General features: G+C 35.8%; 1 protein-coding gene and 1 long non-coding RNA gene across 2 annotated transcripts in view; one reads left to right on the top strand and one right to left on the bottom strand.

Moving 5' to 3' along the window:
- Nucleotides 1-3334: 3334 nt before the first annotated feature.
- LOC140533608 (solute carrier organic anion transporter family member 1B1-like) overlaps nt 3335-21199 on the top strand; it is a 90473-nt gene continuing 72608 nt past the window's right edge. Inside the window, exons 1-2 of the mRNA XM_072653553.1 lie at nt 3335-3428; nt 16416-16547. Of these exons, the coding sequence (XP_072509654.1) occupies nt 16440-16547 (108 nt within the window). The 5' untranslated portion in view covers nt 3335-3428; nt 16416-16439. The remainder of the gene's footprint in view (nt 3429-16415; nt 16548-21199) is intronic.
- Nucleotides 12803-20917, bottom strand: LOC140533609 (uncharacterized). Its single transcript, XR_011977002.1, has 3 exons — nt 20208-20917; nt 19966-20051; nt 12803-13135 (listed from the first exon to the last, which is right to left on the bottom strand). It is a non-coding gene; the product is annotated as an uncharacterized lncRNA (long non-coding RNA).

The following is a 21199-nucleotide window of genomic DNA, read 5'->3' as shown; positions in this document are numbered from 1 at the left end:
ATAGAATGGAAAAGACAGGCGATTTCTTCAAGAAAATTAGAGCTATCAAGGGAAAATTTCATGCAAATAGGAACATAACAAAGGACAAAAATGTTGGGGATTTAACAAAAAACGAAAGAGGTTGAGAAGAGGTGGCAAGAATACACAGAAGAACTATACAAGAAAGATCTTAGCATCAATGATAACTATGATGGTGTGGTTGTTGATCTAGAGCCAGACACCTTGAAGAATACAGGCAAGGGGGCTTTAGGAAGCATTACTAATAATAAGGCTCAGAATTCTAGCTAAGCTGTTTAAAATCCTAAAGAAAAATGATGCTGTTAAAGCGCTGCACTAATGTGTCAGCAAATTTGGAAAACTCCAGAGTGGCCACTGAATAAGTTTACGTCCCAAGGTAAGTTTATGTTCCAGTCCTAAAGAAGAGTAGTGCCAAGAAAAGTTCAAATTACCCAACAATTGTTCTCATTTCACTTACCAGCAAGATTATGCTTAAGATTCTTCAAGCTAGCCTTCAGCAATATGTGAGCAGAGAATTAGCAGAAGAGCAGAATGGTTTTTGAAGAGGCAGAGGAACTAGAGACCAAATTTCCAATATTCACTGGATTATGGAGAAAGCAAGAGAAGTCCAGAAAAAAATCCCTTTCTGATTAATTGACTACACTAAAGCCTTTGACTGTGTGGATCACAACAAAATGTGGTAAACTCTCAAAGATATGGGAGTAGCATATCATTTTACTTGTCTCCTGAGGCACATGTATGCTGGCCAAGAAGCATCAGCTAAAACCAAACATGGAACATCTGATTAGTTTAAACTTGGAGTAGAGACAAGGTTGTATAGTGTCACCTTGTTTATTTAACTTATATGCAGCCTTGATTATTCAAAAGTTTGAATTAAGGTTGGTGGGAGAAATACTAATATTTCAGAAATGCAGATAATACCACTTTGATGACAGAAAAATAAAGAGGAATTAAGAAGCCTCTCATTTAAGAGTGAAAGATGAGTATCAAAGCTGATTTGAAGCTTAAGATTATAAAACAAAACTAATATCTTGGCAACTAGCTCCATCACTTCCTGGCAGGTAAAGGGAAAAGAAATGGAAGCAGTGTTAGATTTTATATTCTTGTGCTCAAAGATCACTGCAGACAGTGGCTACAGCCTTGAAATTAAAAGAAACTTGCTCCTTGGAAGGAAAGTGATGACAAATCTGGACAGTATACTAAAAAGCATAGGCTTGACCTTGCTAGCAAAGGTCACTATCATCAAGGCTATGGTTTTTCTAATAGCTATGTCTGGTTGTGAGAGTTGGACTATGAAGAAAGCTGAGTGCCACAAAATTGACACTTTTGAATTGTGGTGCTGGAGAAGACTTTTTGAGACATTGGACAGTAAAGGGATCAAATCACTCAATATTTAAAGAAATTAACTCAGGCTGTTCAATGGAAGGTCAAAAACTGAAAATGAAGCTTAAATACTTTGGATATAAAATGACAGCATGGGACTCATTGGAAAAGACCGTGATTTTGGGAAAGATGGAAGGTAAAAGGAAAAAGGGATGGCAGGAGATGAGGTGGATAGACAGTGTCAAGGTAACAATAAACAGGAACTCAGACTTCAAGAGATAGTAGAGGATAGAAATTCCCGGCATACTATAGTCCATGGAGTCATGGACTAGTTGGACAAGACTGAATGACTAAATAACAAATACCAATTGTCTTCTGTTCTGGCCAGAAACTGAAGATCTTCCCCTTTCAGATTAATACTTTTATGATGGTAAAGTAAACCATATTTTGTCTACCCCTTAATCATTGAACAGGCATTACCTCAGATTAACTGAGACCTAGGAATGGCCTTAGTTTAGAAAGCCCAAGGTCACTCAGTTCATCTTGGGCCATTATCAGTTGGCTTGACTTTTGTGTTGCCACTGAACTCTGACTCTGGAGGAGAGAGTGAGGCTGACAGTTTTGTGCAACTCTGCCTCACTTAAATACAATTCATATGAAAGTCAAGATATCATTCTCATAATATCATTGATCCTCTTCAAGAACAAAGTACAAACGATACTAAGTTGGCCAATATGATCCATCTGTCAAGCTGTTCCCAGATATGAGCCTCTGAAGCTTTAGTAATGATCTTCTGGCAAATAGGGCAATTTTGTAGAGTAGTAATATAGACTATAGAGTTTTGGACCTGTAACTACTTGTCTTATGCTGTCTCATAAATTATATTTGTTAATTAAAATATGAAGCAAAAAATGATACTAAACCACTCTCACAGGCACTACATGAATCTTTTTCCTAGTACATACACCAGGCACAGGTACATGGCAATATAAGAAATGGCTAATGACTTCTATAACCTTAGAAAATATAAATGAAATTTTCTGTAGTCATAGTAACTCATAATATCTGGTGACTGGAAACTGATTGTAAAGAGCTAGAAGAAGTCTGAATTTCTACTTTCTATGTATTCCTATTCAATAACATAGTGAATCCATAATGCAAAGGTCTCTTTATTTTGGCCAAGTTCTTTGATTTGGTCATTTCGAAAGTCACTTGCATGGATAAACAGACTTTTATTGTTAACACAGAATTCAGTATTTATCAGCATCAAATTAACCTTTGGAACTGCAGAATACATTAGAACAAAGATTATAAACCTAATTTGTTTTTCAATATATATTTTTAAAATGTATTTCAATATAATTGATTTTTATAATTGTATCTATTTTATTTTATACATTTAAAAATTGTTCTAAGAGGGATTTATAGACTTCATAAAACTCCCAAAGTGTTTCATGACACAAAAATGGTTAAAATCACTACATTATGGTTGAGAAAAATAGAATGACTTTGATATTCTTAAAAGTGAAAGGAAACTATGGAAATAATGAATTGTCCTGACTTCTTTTCTATATTGAATAGCTCAAAATGCCTGTAATAATCTGAATGAAATACCATCTAGTAGAAGACATACAAAGTGACTATCTAAATTTGGTAAACAGATACTCAGCAGGGTAACTTCCAAATCATTCTCAGACTTGTCTAGTCAGGAGAAGTCAACAAGTATTACACTGTGCTAAGCTAAAGTGAAAAACTTAAATATATATATGTGTGTGTGTGTGTGTGTGTGTGTGTATAAAATTTTAAAATTCAGTGAACATATTACTATCTTTTTATTACTATAAGCTTATATGAAATGGAAGATGCTAGAAAGAAAAGAAATGTCAATTTTCTAAATTACATTAACTCAGCAATTTATTTCTATTTGACTAGGATTATGACCAGATAAGATAGTTAATCATCACTAGAGTGATTAAAATTTAAGAAGAAAAAAAAAAACACTGAACTTTCTACTTAAAGACAGTCCATTCAATATCAACAGGAAAGGGGATGGATGTACCACTGCTGAAACTGAATTCTTAGTCTAGGTAAGAACTTCTAGATTTGTTCATTAAAACGTTTTTTCTGTCCAACCAGTTTTTGCAAGCAGTATGAATAGTCATAAAGAATATTTCAGTTTTTCAATATAAAGTTCTTTTTACGACTTTGCTCTTTTATTCAATGTATCTATACTTTGCCTTTACTTTGTGCTTAAAGATAAATTTGAGAATTGTGCATAGCTTAATTTTGAAGTGGGAAGAACTATTTCTATTTTTAAGTCCCAAACAGATAGATAAAGATAGATAGATAAAGGTAGAGAAACAGGTAGATAAAGCAGAATGTTTGAGGAGAGTTCCAATTCCTTTTGTCTCATTCCCAACTTACTCTACTTCATTACTCAAGTATATACACTTTTTTCAACTGGCCAAATAATTTATAAAGAAAGCTCATCTCCCCACACCATTCATGTACTTTCCATGAATAAGTCATTGATCACAGACACTGCTAGTAGTTGAGGTAAGGGTAATTTTGGAAAGTAGTTGAATGAGAATAGAGAGATATCAGGGCACACCTGCAGGAAAATTATTTCATTTTGATAGCAATTGATGTGAATTAAAATTTAAAAGGAAACCAGAGACAATTGAAAATAGTATCTCTGTTCCCCCTCCTTCAACTTCTTGAGATTCATGGCATTTTATTTTCAAGACTCAAAACAGTAATTAAACTCCCCATTCCGATACTCTGAGGGTCTCAGGAAGGGGGGAAGGGGGTGCTACCGGTTTACATAAGTGACATGCAGTTTTAGAACTATTTTGGTGCCTTAGAAGTACTGAGATTCCTAGGTGTAGTTCCAATCACACTAACTGGGCAACCTCAGGAAAATCACTTACCCTTGAATACCTGAAAGGAGATTGTGATTTGATATCTAAGATCCTTTCCAAATCTAAAATTATATGATTCTATCTTCTCGCTCTTAGCTATCTTGACTTACTATTAAGAAAAGTATAACTTCTTGGAGGTAAGAACTCTCAGTATTTTTCCCTGATGAGACTACAACTAAACTGTGTTTACATCTGGGTCCTAGGACCTTGATAAACTAGAGGAGTTAAGCCTAAATAGTAAAAGGTTTAAAGTCCATGTTAGGTAATGAAGAATGGAAGGAATTGAGAATGTGTTTCATTTAGAAGAAAAGATTCAGGGGAAACATAATAGTTCTATTAAAGTGTTGAAGACTTTTCATTTAGAAAAGAAATGACTTATTCTGCTTGACCTCAGAGGGCAAAATCAGAACCAAAATGTCAAAGTTGCAAGCAGATAGATTTAGGTTTGGTGTCAGGAAAAAAAAAAGAAAACAAAACAGATTTCTACTAAGTAGAGCTTTCCAAAATCAGAAAGGGCTGTTTAGAGAGGCATTGCGCTTGTGCTAACCAGGGTTTCACAGGAAGATTGGATGACCACTTGTGGGGTATGAGTTGAAACAGATGATCTTTTGAGTCCCTACCATCTCTAAAATTCTGTGCGTTTGTGATCTTCTAACTCAAAATCTAGTGATCTTTCCCACCCTGCCATACTTCTACTAATTATGAACAAGGGAATGGGGGAAATACCTGTTCCCATTTAATCAAGTATCATATTTCTCTCTTCCTTTCAACAAATATAATCCCATGCAAACAGGCTCTAAAATGTATACTAGCTATTACAAATAAAATATGGACAGCCCCTGCTGTTTCTTGTTTTCATTTACATTCCTTTAGCACACATTTCATACTTTCATTTTGACTAAATAAAGAACAAAGCTTTAAAATTTTTAAGTTGGCATATTGTGTGTATATGTATACACATATACACATGTGGGTTTTATATGTATATATGTACACATTCATAATTACATACATGTATTATATGTAATACAAAAAGAAAAGGATGTGTTGTGATCTGATTTTACCTACTTCAGTGAAATCAGTGAAATCACAGATAGAAATATGTAAGTTTATAAAAGTGTATGGATATAAATGTGTAGACATATCTTACATCTAAATGCAGTTTTTTTGTATATGCAAGCGTTGTACACAAAAATATACACACATACAGCCATGAGTTATAATATACTGATAAGTGAAATCATGTTTCAACCAAATATATCATCTTATATCATGGATATTTATTGGTTTATAGCAGCACCTACTCTGCAACTCACAGTCTTAGAGAATTTCCTGGGACACTGGGAGGTTAAGAGGTGGGCCCTTTGACACAGGGATAGTATATATTTGAGGCAAGATTTGAACCTAGGTGCTCTAGATCCTAAGAGTTTTATTCATGTTCATTGGAGAAGAATTTCATATCTCTGTTTGTTGAATTTCTATACATCCTGCAAAACATAAAAAATGCTATCTCTTGTTGATTCGGACCTAAAATTTTCTATTTTAATGTCTCTTCATTTTAAAATGAGGAAACTGAGGCCCAAAGAGGTTAAACAATTTGTTCTAAATACAAAAGTAAGTAGCAGAGTGGAGATTCTTAATCAAGTCCTTTGACTTCAAATCTAGTGATCTTCTAATACATTGGAATCTTCTCATGCTTTCAGATAATCTTTTATTCTGAGCTTCTTTAATATGTCATCAATAATTCTCGCTAATTAAGAAAATATTCTCTTGCTCGTTGTGTTATATTCTCATTTCTTTATGATTAAAGACCTGTGACTTCACTGGTTTAAAAAACTCCCACTGAAGAAACCTTCTTCCACTTCAATCAGCAGTTATTTCATGACTGAGTCACTAAGAGTTAAAGTAACTTGCTCACAGTCACATAGCAAGTATATGATAGAGCAGAACTTGAGTCCCCAATATTTTAATAGATAATTCCATAGTTTTCCAAGACCAAATGGATTTATCCATTGATGTGCAGCTCCTCTGGTCACCACCCACATGTTTCTGAATAGTTCTGGAAGAAGCTGAGAAAACATGCTTGCTATGTCCTGTACAAACAAACCAGTAATCTCAACTAGGACCTTTCAAAATCAAAGCAATGTTACAACTTTTCCCTGATAACCTAACCTATTCAATGCAGCTGCTGTTCCAAATCTTGTTTTTTATTTACTCAAAGATCCCATGATATCTCTGCTGAAAACCTTTATTATTTCCTCAGCAGAATATTGAAGTTATTCACCACGTCTTCTCTCCCTTCTCTTCTTCAACATTTCACACACTTTAGACATCATCTTCTATTATTTCTCTTGCATTCCAGTCTCTAATGAGGTGACACTTCCACTTACCAAAGTAAACTCATCTACATGTATCCCTCATCCTATTCCTGTGGTATTTTCTATATGAAATTGCCCTCCTCATCATCCCCATTCTCTCTCAAATTTTCAGTCACTCTCTATATACTATCTTCTTCTCTGTAACCTGCACATAGTCTAATCTTCCCTACTCTTAATAAAAATACTTACTATATATACCATCTTAGCCAGTTATAATCAAATATCTCTCATCCTTTTCTCAGTGAAGGGCCTTGAAAAAAAATCTTCTACAATCATTATCTCTACTACTCTTTTTTACTCTCTTCTAAACCCTGTGGATTCTGATTTCTGATCTTATCACTCAACTAAAGATGGTCTTATTAAAGTACTTCTAGTACTAAAGCACTTACTAAAGTACTCTTAAATATTAAATCTAGTGCCCTATTTTCAGTCCTCATGTTTCTTTACTTCACCAAAACATTTGATACTTTTGACTATTTTCTTTCCTATCTGGGTTTTCATAACTTTCCTCCCTTTTTTATCTTCTTCCTGTCTGACCACCTGTTAGTCTCTTTTTCAGGATGTTTTTCCATGTCATGATTGATAACTGCCAGTGTCCCCCAAAGTTCTGTCCTCAGTATTCTTATGTTTTTTCTCTCTGTTTTCTCACTTGGCAATTTCTTCAGTTCACATGTTTTTATTATCATCTCCATACAGAACATTCCCAGATCTATATATTCAGACGTAGTTTTTCTCCTGAACTGCCATCCTATATCATCAATTGATTTGTCCGCATCTCAAACTGAGTGTCTTGAAGGTGTCTCAAATTCAACATTTTCAAAACAAAATTTATAATAAATCTTCCCTTCTTCTGAATTTTCCTATTATTGTTAAGATGGTCATCATTCCTCCTATAGCCTATTTTCAAAATCTCAGTTTTATCCTTGGGTTTTCTCTCTCAGTCATCAAGTATTTATGTACATACATACATATAATGCATATACATATATATACACATATCCAACCAGTTGCCCAATGTTCAAATTTCTTTTATTTTTGTACAGCTATAACATACATACCCTTCTTTCTGCCTACAGAGGCACTGCCTTATCTTAGACCTTTATTATCTCTCTTGGACTATTGCAATAGCTATCTAATTTGTCTAACTTCCTAGATTTTTCCCCATTCCAATCCACTCTCTACTTAACTGCTATAGGAAATTTATAAAAGTGTAGATCTGCCTATGTCACCTTCCCCTAATCAGTTAAACTAGAGTGGTCCACTCTTACCTACAAAATTATATTTAAAGTATTTTGTTTTGCAATTTAAAATGCTATACTACGTAGTTACTTCATATATTTCCAGTCTTCTTATATTCTCCCAGCTATGAACTCAAAGATCCAGCCATATCAGCCTACTCACTGTTCATAACAAACAACACTCTATCTCCCATCTTCTTGATTTTGTACTGGCTCTTTCTTATGCCTAGAATTCTTTCCCTTTCAATCTCTTACTTTGCAGATTCCTTGACTTCCTTTAAGCATCTGCTTAAGAACCATCTCCTCCAGAAAGTCATTCTGGTTTCTCTAATTGTTGGTGCTATTTCTTTTGTTAGGGGCAAGACTGATGCCAGTACTTTTTTATCTTAGATTCAATGTTTGGACAAAAGTGGCACTTCTAGGAAATTGAACATTTACTAAAAAACAAAAAATTGTTTAGCCCTAACATAGTAAGGATATTAAACAAAAGTAAAATATACTTAATGTTAGTAAACATGTCTTCTCTCCATATAGAAAGGGCAGTAGAAGAGGTTATGGTTTCTTTTGTGATCTCTGGATATGCACTATATCTGAATGACCCTGGACAATGTGGGTGGGATTTTTTTGTGCCCTTTGTTGATCAGTAAACCAAAACACTACCAGAAGTTAAAAGGAAACTGTGTTAAGGAGGCATATTTTGAGACTTACCCTACCCTCACCCTTAATGAATCAAGTCCTACTTTTGTAGCCTTTTAGGGAAAATCTATTCTAACCCATATTGAGGAAGTAGAGGAGGACTTTGGTGTTCTGATTTCTATATGTTGAGTCATCAACTAGAATGTAAGTTCCTTGAGGTCACAATTTCTTTATAGCCCCAGTGCTAAGTATAGTGCTTGGCACATATTAATTTTTAATAAAAGTTTATTGAACATGCCTTTTTCAAACCAATCCTCAAACAAAGGCACAGTTGTTTTGTTTATTAGGCCTATATTTAAAGTTCTTCTAGGTTAGTAACATATTCATTACACACTTACGTATACATTTATAAATGAGCTGTATTTTATCTTAGATCTCTTCTTCTCATACTTATTCCATCTTCTTGAACTGAAAGAGACCTGAATCCTTCTAAAAGACCTGTCTTCCCAAGTTCTCCTTAACAGCACAGGATTCCCCTGACACACTGGTCCAAAAGGAAGAGAGGAGATTCACTTCGTTCAGCAATGACACTTGCAAGCCCACTCTCTGCCTTCATCATTCAGTAACCTCTCTTCCTTAGAGGATCACTGTATGAAAATACATCACCTTTTCAAGATACCTAAAAGAATTCATCTGCTAACCCTCTCATCATTCTCCCTCCTTTCTGAAGGAGTTTCATAACTTCTAACAAACTTCCTGTCCACTCTAGCCCATATATTTTTAGTTAAGAATTTTATCATTGTATTGATGTTGCATTAAATACCCTGGCCTTCCAATTCATGAATCCAATCAACTTCTAAAACCTCTACCTTTACTACAATTCAGCCACATATATCAACAGTCATTCTTAAAATCGCTAACTTCCTTCAAATCACAATTTTAGTGCTGTACAAAAGTCCTCCCTTCTCCAAATTACCTTGTGTATGTTTTGTATATTTTTAATTTGTATGCATACATATTTTTCCCAGCTAGAACATAAGCCCCATGAGGGAAATACCACTTTCATGTATGTTTTTGGAGTTCTAGTACCTAGCAAATTGTAGCACATTGTAGGTATTTAATAAATGCTTATTGGTTGATTGACTAATGCAACTAAAACTTAGATCCAATTATACATGCAGATTTAAGTGCATACATACATACATTGAAATGTATGCATAGGGAGGTGGAGCCAAGACGGCGAAGTAGAAGCAGGGACTTCTAGAGTTCTCCTCCCAGGCCCAGCCAAATACCTGTAAAAAAAATTACTCTAAACAAATTCTGGAACTGCAGAACCCACAGAATGGTGGAGTGAAGCAAATCTCCAGCTAGAGAGAGTCTAGAAGATCAACGGGAAGTGTCTATCATGACACACTGAGAGCAGAGTGCAGTCCAGCATGGACCACATCAACATAGATCGGATCTGAGCAGGCCTCAGGGGACTGAATCTCTGGTACCTGTGGCAGTTTCCAGACTTCACAACCCCAAAAATGCCAAGGAAAAGTTAGAAGATTAATGGAAAAACACCTGTTGGACTTATGTGAGAGAGTAGAATGGTCCAACCCCAGACCCAGGAAGATGGAGGGAGTCTAGAGGAGCCTGTGGCAGCTACAGCAACAGGGGAAGAGACAGTGGCTATTTCTGGAGCTCTAGGCCCACAGATTGTGGAGGGATCAAGTGACTGATAGTACAACCCCTACCCCCACTAGAAGCAGAGAACTATCTTGACAAAGAGTTCTAAAGTCAAGTAAATGTCTGGGGAAATGAGCAAAAACAGAAAAAGAATCAGGCTATAGAATCTTACTTTGGTGACAAGGAAGAACAAAATATATAAACAGAAGAAGACAACAAAGTCAAAGCCCCTACTTCTAAAGCCTCCAAGAAAAATATGAATTGGTCTCAGGCCATGAAAGAGCTACAAAAGGATTTTGAAAATCAAGTAAGAGAGGTAGAACAAAAATTGGGAATAGAAATGAGAGTGATGCAAGAAAATCATGAAAAATGAGTCAACTACTTGCTAAAGGGGACCCAAAAAATGCTGATGAAAATAATGCCTTAAAAAAATAAACTAACCCAAATGGCAAAAGAGATACAAAAAGTCAATGAAGAGAAGAATGCCTTAAAAGCAGAATTGATCAGATAAAAAAGGAGGTCCAAAAGCTCACTGAAGAAAATAATTCCTTAAAGCTTAGAATGGAACAGATGGGAGCTAATTAATTTATGAAAAATAAAGAAACTATAAAATAAAACCAAAGGAATGAAAAAATAGCAGACAATGTGAAATGCCTCACTGGAAAAACAACTGACCTGGAAAACAGATCCAGAAGAGACAATTTAAAAATTATTGAACTACCTGAAAGCCATGATCAAAAAAATTTCTTTCAAGAAATTATCAAGGAAAACTGCCCTGATATTGTAGAACCAGAGGGTAAAACAGATATTGAAAGAATCCACTGATCACCTCCCAAAAGGAAAACTCCTAGGAATATTGTAGCCAAATTCCAGATCTCCTAGATGAAGGAGAAAATATAGCGAGCAGCCAGAAAGAAACAACTTGAGTATTATGGAAACACAATCAGTATAACACAAGATCTAGCAGTTTCTACGTTAAGGGATCAATGATATTTCAGAGGTCAAAGGAGTTAGGATTAAAACCAAGAATTACCTACCCAATAAAACTGAGTATAATATATCAGAGGAAAAAATGGTCATTCAACAAAATAGAGGACTTTCAAGCATTCTTGATGAAAAGACTAGAGTTGAATAGAAACTTTGACTTTCAAACACATGAATGAAGAGAAGCATGAAAGGTAAACAGGAAAGAGAAATCGTAAGGAACTCACTGAAGTTGAACTATTTACATTGCTACATGGAAAGATATTTGTAACTCTTCAAACTTTTCTCAGTATTACGGTAGTTGGAGGGATTATATACATATGGACAGAGGACACAGGATGAGTTGAATATGAAAGGATGATATTTAAAAAAATAAACTTAAGGAATGAGAAAGGAATGCATTGGGAGAAGGAGAAAAGGAGAAGTAGAATGGGGTAAATTATCTCTCACATAAAAGAGGTCAGAAAAAACTTTTTAAATGGAGGGAAGCTGAGGGAGGTGAGAGAGAAAGAGTGAACCTTGTTAGCAGATTTGGCTTAAGGAGGGAATAACATGCACACTCAGTTTGGTATGCAAAACTATCTTACACTACAAGGAAGTAGGGAAGAAGGGACAAGCAAGAGTGGGGGAAGGATGACAGAAGGAAAGGCAAATGGGAGGAGGGGGTAATTAGAAGTAAATACTTTTGAGGAGGAACAGGGTAAAAAGAATATATGGGGAGCAGGACAGGATGGAGGTAAATATAGTTAATCTTTCACATCATGACTGCTACGGAAGTGTTTTTCATGACCACACATGTGTAACCTATATTGGACTACATGCCTTCTCAGTGGGGATGGGTGGGGAGGGAGGAAGGGAGAAAATTTAGAACTCAAAGTTTTAAAAACGAATGTTAAAAATTGTTTTTACATGTAACTTGGAAATAAGATATACAGCCAATGGAGAATAGAAATCTATTTTGCCCTACAAGAAAATAGAGGAGAAGGGGATGAGAGAAGGGAGAGGTGCGATAGAATGGAGATCAGATTGGGGGAAGGAGCAATCAGAATGCACAATGTCTTGCAGTGGGTGGAGAGGAGAGATGGGGAGAAAATTTGGAATTCAAAATCTTGTGGAAGATAATGTTGAAAACTAAAAATAAATTAAGAAAAAAAGAAATGTATGCATGAACACTATGCCATTACATTTAGAAAATACATATGCATAGATGGTACGGTGGTACAGTCAACTAGTTGCTGGAAAGCTCTCCTTGAAATTAGGAAAAAAGACTAAATTCAAGTCTTGTCTCTAAACCTTATTGACTATATAAAACTGAGGTTGAGGAGTTAAGAATCATTTAACCTCTTAGTGGCCAGTCAACCCTATGCATTAGTAGACTTTCCACACTGGGAAAGTTAAAAGAATGAAACTGTACATCTGGACCAAAAAATAAAATACCCATACACATATACATATTTAAATAATTCAGTGGTTCTTTCTGTGATCTTTTTGGTGTGGATTCAATCAGACCACAACTCATCCATACTTTCTTATTTATTGTATATTGTTCATGTAATATATACTAATTGTCTAAAAAAACACATATTTTATTTAACCATAAAGTAAAAATGCATAGGAAATCATGCCTGTTATTACAAGAATAAATGAAAAGCAGAAACAAACTATAGATGCCTAGATTTCATTTTTAATCACTGATCTGAATTTTTGCGTGCATCATGCAGTTGTACTTGCTGAATGACAAAAAGAAATATTTACCCAGATTGCAATGGAGATAATCATTCTCTTGACAACAATAGGTACAAGTAAGGCCAAGGGATCCTCCCATCCTACCCCATGTCAGTGAATAGCTGTGTGGTCTCTGGAACATTAGAATTGGAGCCCAAGGTTATTAGGGCTCTGGTTGTAGTTCTTGGGTGACCTTGCAGTTATAATACATTTTGTACTACTATGTACTCAGTTTCCTCTTCTGCAAAAAAAAAAAAAAAAAAAAAAAAAGATCAGCTGATTTTAATTTTCCTTCTAGACCCAAATGCATTGACCTATGGAGTTTTTTCCCCTAGTAGAGCTAGGAGGGAAAAGGCAGTCATGTAATTTTAGAACTGAGGGAACTTAGGAATCATTAAATCAAACTCCCTCCTTCCACAGATGGAGAAACTAAGGAGAGATGACTTCCTAAAAGTCGCATAGTTGTGAATATACATAATACACACATACACATATGCACGCACATATATATGTATATGCACGCACATATATATGTATATGCACATTTAATTCAGTTTAATTCAATAAACATTTATCAAGCTTTTCCTGGGTATGGATCATTGGTTTTAGTGCATGAGAAGAAAAAATTGAGAGAAGAGAGAGATCCTAAACTCAAAAAGGTTGCAATCTAGTAAAAAAAAATATTCACAAAATAAATATAACACATGACATAGCGAGGGCATCAGGGAAGTGTAAGTGATTTGCTTTGAAATATCTAAGGAGGTAAAGATTATTACCAGCTAGGGGCTGTCATGAACAGCAGCAGAGAAGAGATGAGTGGATACTTAACTGTGGATTTAAAGACTGAGTAAGAATTAAAGAGCTGTAAAAGTGCTTATGTGTTTATATAGGGGGCAGTAAAATAGGCATAAGATAATTATATGTATATGTGTGTATACATGTATATATATAGGGTATATATGTGTGTGTGTATATGCATATATATGTGTATGTATGTGTGTATATATGCATGTGTTTGTGTGTGTGTGAGTATGTGTGTGTGTGTGTGTAGGAAAAGGATAATTTTCTGTGTGGTACAGTGAAAGATTGACATTCTTGGAAAATCATGGGAGCCAAGGTAACCAAGGTGGAACAAACATATTTGGGTTAGAATTCAGGCTAGTGATGGATATTTCAGAGCAAAACCTCCATCTGAGAAACGTTCACAATGCCCTTCTCCCTCTTTTCTGCTGATCTAAATCTTACCCAAATGTCAAACATCAGTTCATATCCCACCTGCTCCATCATGTCTCCTTAAGTTTACAATGATCCCCTTTATTCTCTGAATTCTTATAAGTTTTCTAGTCTTCAATATGCAAGCTAGCACTGAATATATTATTGTGCATTGCCTTTCTGTTGCTTCTTGTGTAAGTGTGTAAAGGCAGCAACACTGACATACCCAGGATGGCTGCTAGCACAAATTCTTAGATCTGTTTTACTAGAAAAGATAGCTGTGTAAGGGATCAACAATCTTTTTTAAATTACATTTAATTACATTACATTTTAATTACAATTAATTACATTTTAATTACATTCAAATTACATTTAATTATATTACATATTATAATTTTAATTACAATAATCTAATGTAATCACATAATTTTAAATTACATTTAATTTTTTTATTACATTTAATTAATTACATACAATTTTTAATTACAAATATAATTTGTATATTTTGTATATTTTATATTGTATATAAATTGTATTGTATATATTGTATATTTGTATAATTTGTATATTTTACAAATTACATTTTAATTACATTTAATTACATACCAAAAGTCAGCACCCTGAACTTCAGAAAAAATATGGAGAAAATATAACCAGAGAAACAAAGACCAACAAACAGATCTCTTCTGCCTGAATCAAAGCAATATTGCTATACACTTTACATACATCTCTGGATCAAGAGAAACTTTACATCTGAGCAGTCAGGGATCTCTGAACATACTGTCACTCAGAGTCTCGACCAGGGCAAAACAAACTCCTTCTCATAAGTGAGCCCCCAAAGAAAAATACCATCTAAGAGCATATATACACTTCTCAGAGTCAAAAGCATCACAACCCTTGTGACTCAGTGCCTAATCAACTTAGTATCAAAAGGTATGCAAGAGTTTCTACAAGCAAGCCTCTGCTAAGCAAACTTCCCTTAATGGGATCCACAGGAAATCTATTAATGGGAGGGAAAGGTCTTATATCCCATTAACATTACAATGAGTGTTCATTATCTTGATAATAAATTACTCATAGACAGGAACACTGTCTTATAGTTCCTTTGTATTCATCAACCCATAGAATTTAAGAGGTAGAAGTTAATTCTATTAAACAAACAAGTTATGTTGTTCAGTCATTCAGTCATTCTGACTCTCCATTACTCTCTAGACCATACAATTCATGGGGTCTTCTTGACAAAGATACTGAAGTGGTTTGCCATTTCCTTCTCCAATGGATTAAGACATAAAAAGTTGTGAGTTGCCAATGGTCGCACAACTAATAATTGTCAGAGGTGAGATTCGAACTCAGGTTTTCCTGACTCCAGGGCCAACACTCTGTTTACTGAGCCACCTCGCTGCCTCCTAAGCCAACAAATAGTAGGTACCTACTGTGTACAAGGCAGAATGTTGGGAAGTGAGGATGAAAAAAAGCAGGTCCTGACACAAAGGAAATTAAATTCTATTTGGGAGTAACTTTAGAGGGAGACTATTTAATCTAACTCCACAGTTTACATATGAGGAACTGAGATTCAAAGAAATCATGCCATAGCACATAGAAATCATGTGTAGCACAAGGTCACATAGTATTTAGTGACAAGTCTGGGAATAGAACACAATGTTCTTTTTCCAGGAATTTTTCTCTTTATCATGTTAGTGGAGACCTGAGAGGGTATTGGACACACAGAAGACTTTCCAGAATTCTTGATACTTGATTTTGATTGATGCGAATGATGATAATAATTACAGCAAAGTGTGGTGGGAGGGGTACATCCTCTAGGTGCACAAAATAAATATAAGTGTAAGTGATTTGCTTTGAAATATCTAAGGTGGTAAAGATTATTACCAACTAGGGACTGTCATGAACAGTAGCAAAGAAGAGGTGAGTAGATACTTAATTGTGGCTTTAAAGGGTAAGTAAGAATTAAAGAGTAAGAAAAGTGTTTGTGTCTATAAATGGGGATGGCACAACAGGCACAAGATAATCATATATGTGTGTGTATGTATATCTGTAGTCTGGGTTTCATTCCAATTTAGTCACTAAAACTGGCTATGTTATGTACTCAGTTCTCTACTCCTCTCTGAGTCCTGGTTCTTCATTTATAAAAGAAGGGGTTTGACTGATCAGTCTCAAACATCTGTCCCATTAATAACATTTAATGTTCCTTTGATATGGAAAGATGCATCACAAGATAGGTGTTGGGAAAGAAGAAGGTAATGATCATTTCACACATTAAAATAAAGAAAAATCTGATCTTCTCCCTCTAGGTAATAACTTCAAGAAAAGAAGACATGGCAGCAAAAACAGATCTCTCAGACTCCAGAAAGAACTCAAATCAATATGCAACAGATGTACAGTCATCCGTCAAGAAGAAAATTAAGTGTATCAATGGCTTGAAGGTTCAATGAGTTACATTCTTTTGATATTTAAATAATTGTATTAGGAATTGTAGCTAAGAGGAAAGAAATTTCCAATTTTTGGAGGTAAAAATACTGTTGAGAAGAGACAGTGTTGCAAAGTGGATTGAGAACTGGTCAAGGTGATACAAATCCCAGGGTTCAAGTCTCACTACCAACACATACTGCTTATATAACCCTGGAAAACACTTTAAGACTGAGTTGCAAAGAAAGTTTTGATCTGCATGGGTGGAGAGAATTCCTCACTGAGAATTTATGGTGGTGGTATCAGAGGCCCCATCCAAAAGAAAAAATAACCTAAACAAAACTTTCTAGAATAGTCTTACTTTTAAATAAATACCCAACACTGTCTCCTTTACATCTAAGTTTAATATTGCAGGTTCCCAAAACCCTTAAATAAGCCTGGGAACATCTCAGTGATGGTTTAGTGGTGAAATTACAATTTTAGAGGTGACAAAGATTGAAAATCTGAACCTCAGAATTTTGATTCCTCCATTTGGTTCCTCCATGATACTTGGCAGATGAAAATGTGTGTGTGTGTGCATGTGTGTGTGTGCGTGTGTGTATGTGTGTGTGTGTGTGTAAAATACATGACACTTTTCATGTTAATAGATAAAGTATCCATCCATAGGAACTGTCCTCATAAAAGTACTGAGCACTAAATATGAGACTTTATCAGAAAGAAAATGTTCTGGATGATCTCAGAAAAAAAGTAGTCCCTTTGCTTGAAAAACCATAAACAAACAGGTAACAGCAGAAGAAGAAGGGAAAAGTAGTACTTGTAGCTGTTGAGGGGTACTAGGATAGCTAATGACCAGAAAAACTTGACTTTCTGTCTTACTGAGACATGTCTGAAAGAGTGGAGGATTATGGAGAATTATGGACTACGTGCCAGAAGCTGTTCTAAGTGGTAAGGATACAAATACAAAAGGGAAACAGTCCCTGTTTTCAAAAAGCCAGGATTCTAACAAGGTGAGACAAAACAGATTAGGCAGTGATGCCCCAGGAAAGAAGTCCTGGTCTAGTGATAGTCTCTCTAAGGCAAGTTTCAAAGTGACCAGGGTGGACGGTGGGCTGGATATAAAGCATGATCTATTCTGGGGCCAGCTAAATGAAGTGGGTTAGGTGAGTCTGCACACAACAATTGGAAGAGTATATGTATGTGTGTGTATATACAAACATACAGTATTATAGGTTCCAATCAAGAAAGCTCAATCCCAGAACAAGAGTTCCAAAGTTAAGTGGATTGAGTTCTCCAGGGATTGGAGGCATGATTTCTGTATGCTTAGTGGCAGAATCCTGTTCCAGATGGAGGAAAGCATCAGAAGAAGCAGGGAAGATGGTGCCACAAGAATCGTGCTAGAACGAATTTACAATGGAGTCTGCAATCAACAGTATATGGATTTAGGACCATAGCAATCAGGAATCAAAGTTTGGCTACTAGAATAAGGACTCAGTGGATATCTCCACTACAAAAAGTCTACAGGATTATATCTGGAAACAAAATGTAAAAGATCATAGCCTCCTGGCTTGAATGTTATCCTTCAATCTAAAGTATTATCTCTCCTTCTCTTCTGTAGTCACTTATTCCATGTTTCCAGATCCTTTGACTGCTACTTCTCCCTGAGTACATCGCCACTAGGTGAATGGAATCATGTTTTCTGATTTGGAGGATGTTGATCCTTAGTCCCCTTGCTTACCCTTTGACTTTCCCTTGTGGGCTAAGGAAAGATCAGTTTAGCAAAACTCTACCTATATCCTATTTGATTTGTCCCTAATTCAGGTTATGTAGTGTTACTTAGCCTTTTTCTATGTTGTCAGCATCTGCTATCCTACCCTTCACTGAAAAGCCCTCTTTTACTTTCAAAACAACCATTTGTTGAGACCATCCAAAGGGAAAAGTGAACGTAAAGTTGAGAAAAAGGCAGAAAAAGGATAAAAACTTTAAAAAAGTAGACTGAACCAGCAAAGTTTTGCCACTAGTCCTGTCCTAATAGCTGAGTAACCTTGGTGTAAAACTTTTGAGCACCCAAGTTCCTAATCAAGAATCAGAGTCGAGGTAAATTCTCCTTCCACACAACTAAGCAGTCTGTGGGCTATCCAGGCAGCCCAAAGTTGACCTACTGAAAGTGCTGTCTAGCACTTCTGTAACAACAGGGACTCACTAGAAACTGTGTTGAGTAACAAAGAGCAAATAGTGCCATATTCATTACATGAAGCCATCCAGAAACAAACTACAGGGAATATCTGAGATGTATAGATCTTCAAATGTGGTATAGCAGAGAGCTGTACCATTTTTTCATATCTACTATAATGAGGGAAAATTGAGCAATGTTCCCAGAAATTTTAGACTACTTGATATTAAGGTTACAGAATGACTTTGGCAAGTGGTGGGGCTTCCAATGAGCTTCTCTATTACAATAGAAAGGGCAAAAATGATAGCCTCAACTGGGAAAACGACCCCCCTTATCCACACCAACCAACAAATCTATCCCCATTTTGCCTTTCAACTGATTTGTAACTCTGGCAAAGGCATGTACTAATAGTATCCTTACTATCCAGATATGATTGTCGCTTACGTGGTAGCTCTCCAAAACCTCCCATTCACACAGGGCTCCAATTTTCAATTAAATGTGGCTGTTAGGAATGATGGTCATCTTAAATTTTTATCTAAAGATCTGAAAGTCTTCTTCTACCCAAAAAACCACCGCTCAGGCATAGGACCTATTGCTACCTTCATTTCCAATGTTAAGAATGAAGAGGATTTAGGGTAGATGGCCCCATGTAGCCCTATAATCTTCTTGGAGGCATGAGGGAAGAGGTGGCACTTGCTTTTTCTTCTTTTCTTGGTATATTCTGATCAGAGTACTAAGAGGCTGACCAACTATCTCTCTTTTAATGATCCCATGTTTTGATAACCAGATTCATAATGCTTCTTTATTTAAGGAAACTTTTCCTTTTGTCCCTTGTGAATGGCCTAATTATGAAGGGTACTGTCTGCTTAACCTTATGGAAGACCACCTTAACCTCAAACTTGAGGGTAGTATTTGTTCAGATCAGGAGAGTAATAAATGGGTAACCATCCATAGGAAGCATTTGCTTTCAGAAAGGAGGATACAATCCAGGAACTCAATTCTAATGTTCTGTCATGCTCCTAACCCCAAAGACCCCACCCAAAGGAACTTTGAACTCTGTGCCTTGGATGTTGGGCTCTCATACATCAGCATGCACTTTATCTTGTCTAGAACTAAGACTTCATGTAGTTTTCAATCTATCATTTTCAAATAATCCCACAGAACAGATACAGCAACCCCCAACCCCTTCCAGTTCCCTTCTATGTATTCTTTTTCTCACTAAAATGTAAGCTTTATGAAGTTAGGGAAAGTTTGATTGCAATTACCTGTATCTCAAGTGTTCAGCATAGGTCTGGGAACACAGAAAGTGCTTAATAAATGGTCTGTTGATCTTCTATGAAGTGGTCTTCTTCTAGAGAGATAAGATCAGTGGTCAGTATTGCATAACTATTTGATAAGCCCCAGTTCCCAAATAGTGAGTGTCATTCTGAACCTGCCTGTAGGTTAGAACAGCAGCAGGTAAATCATCCATCAGGGCTGAGTCCTCATAATTCCTTTCCAAACTTACCAGAACAGGGATAGGATTCTATGAGGACTATATAGTGTGTCAAAGTTTCTTTCTTCCTCTTCTTCTTCTTCTTTTTCTTCTTTTTCTTCTTTTTCTCCCCTCCTACTCCTTTTTGTCCTCCTCCTTCTCCTTCCCCTCCTTCTTTTTCTTCTCCTTATTCTTCTTCATTTTTTCTTCTCTCCTCTTCCAATTTCTTTCTTTCTTCCTTTTCTTCCTCCTCCTCTTTGTCCTCCTCCTTCTTCTGCTTCCCCTCCTCCTTCTTCTTTTCCACTTCATCCTTTTCCGTCTCTCTTCCTCCTCCTTTTTCTCTCCTCCTCCTCTTCTTCTTCTCCTCTTTCTCCTTCTCTTCTTCTTCTTATTATTATTATTTTGCTTAGCATAACTAAATATAATGAGTAGAAAATACATAATCAAAAAAACTGAGCTAGCTGATTCTTTAGGTAATTACTAGGGTGGGGGGGAATAACTAAACTCATACACCTGCAAAATGGTGATAAAGATTGTCAGCTCCACTAACTGACAGAAGTCTTGTCAAATGATAAAATGGGGACTAATGATTTGAAGATTTTCAAAAGGAACTTTGCATATTGTCATTTAGGACTCTTTTACCCATAAGTTTTTCTTCAGCTTAATTTGTGCCTGGACAATTAAGAAAGTATGTCAAATGTTAGAATGAGTTCTAAATAAATGACATGTAACTCTGACCTTTTACCCAGAAAACACAAAGTTCTATTTGTTTAGGGATTAATGAAAAAACCTTTTCTGTTTAAATATTTAAGTAATATTTAAAGAGTAAGATGGTTTATCACCAGGAGCAGGGGGGTGCGGGGGGGCTATGAAATGCAACGCGCTGTGATGTCATGAGCTGTCATGTTGTGTTTGTTCCTCTTGCTGTGAAATGCACATTACTATGCTTCCTTTTAAAAAAGGTAGGCTTAAGGAAGTAGCAATCAGGGATAACCAATAAGCTCACCAAGGATTATATATGATGC

The sequence above is a fragment of the Notamacropus eugenii genome, chromosome 3 (assembly GCF_028372415.1).
Source record: "Notamacropus eugenii isolate mMacEug1 chromosome 3, mMacEug1.pri_v2, whole genome shotgun sequence".
NCBI lineage: Eukaryota > Metazoa > Chordata > Mammalia > Diprotodontia > Macropodidae > Notamacropus > Notamacropus eugenii.
This window is presented reverse-complemented; position numbering and strand designations above follow the sequence as displayed.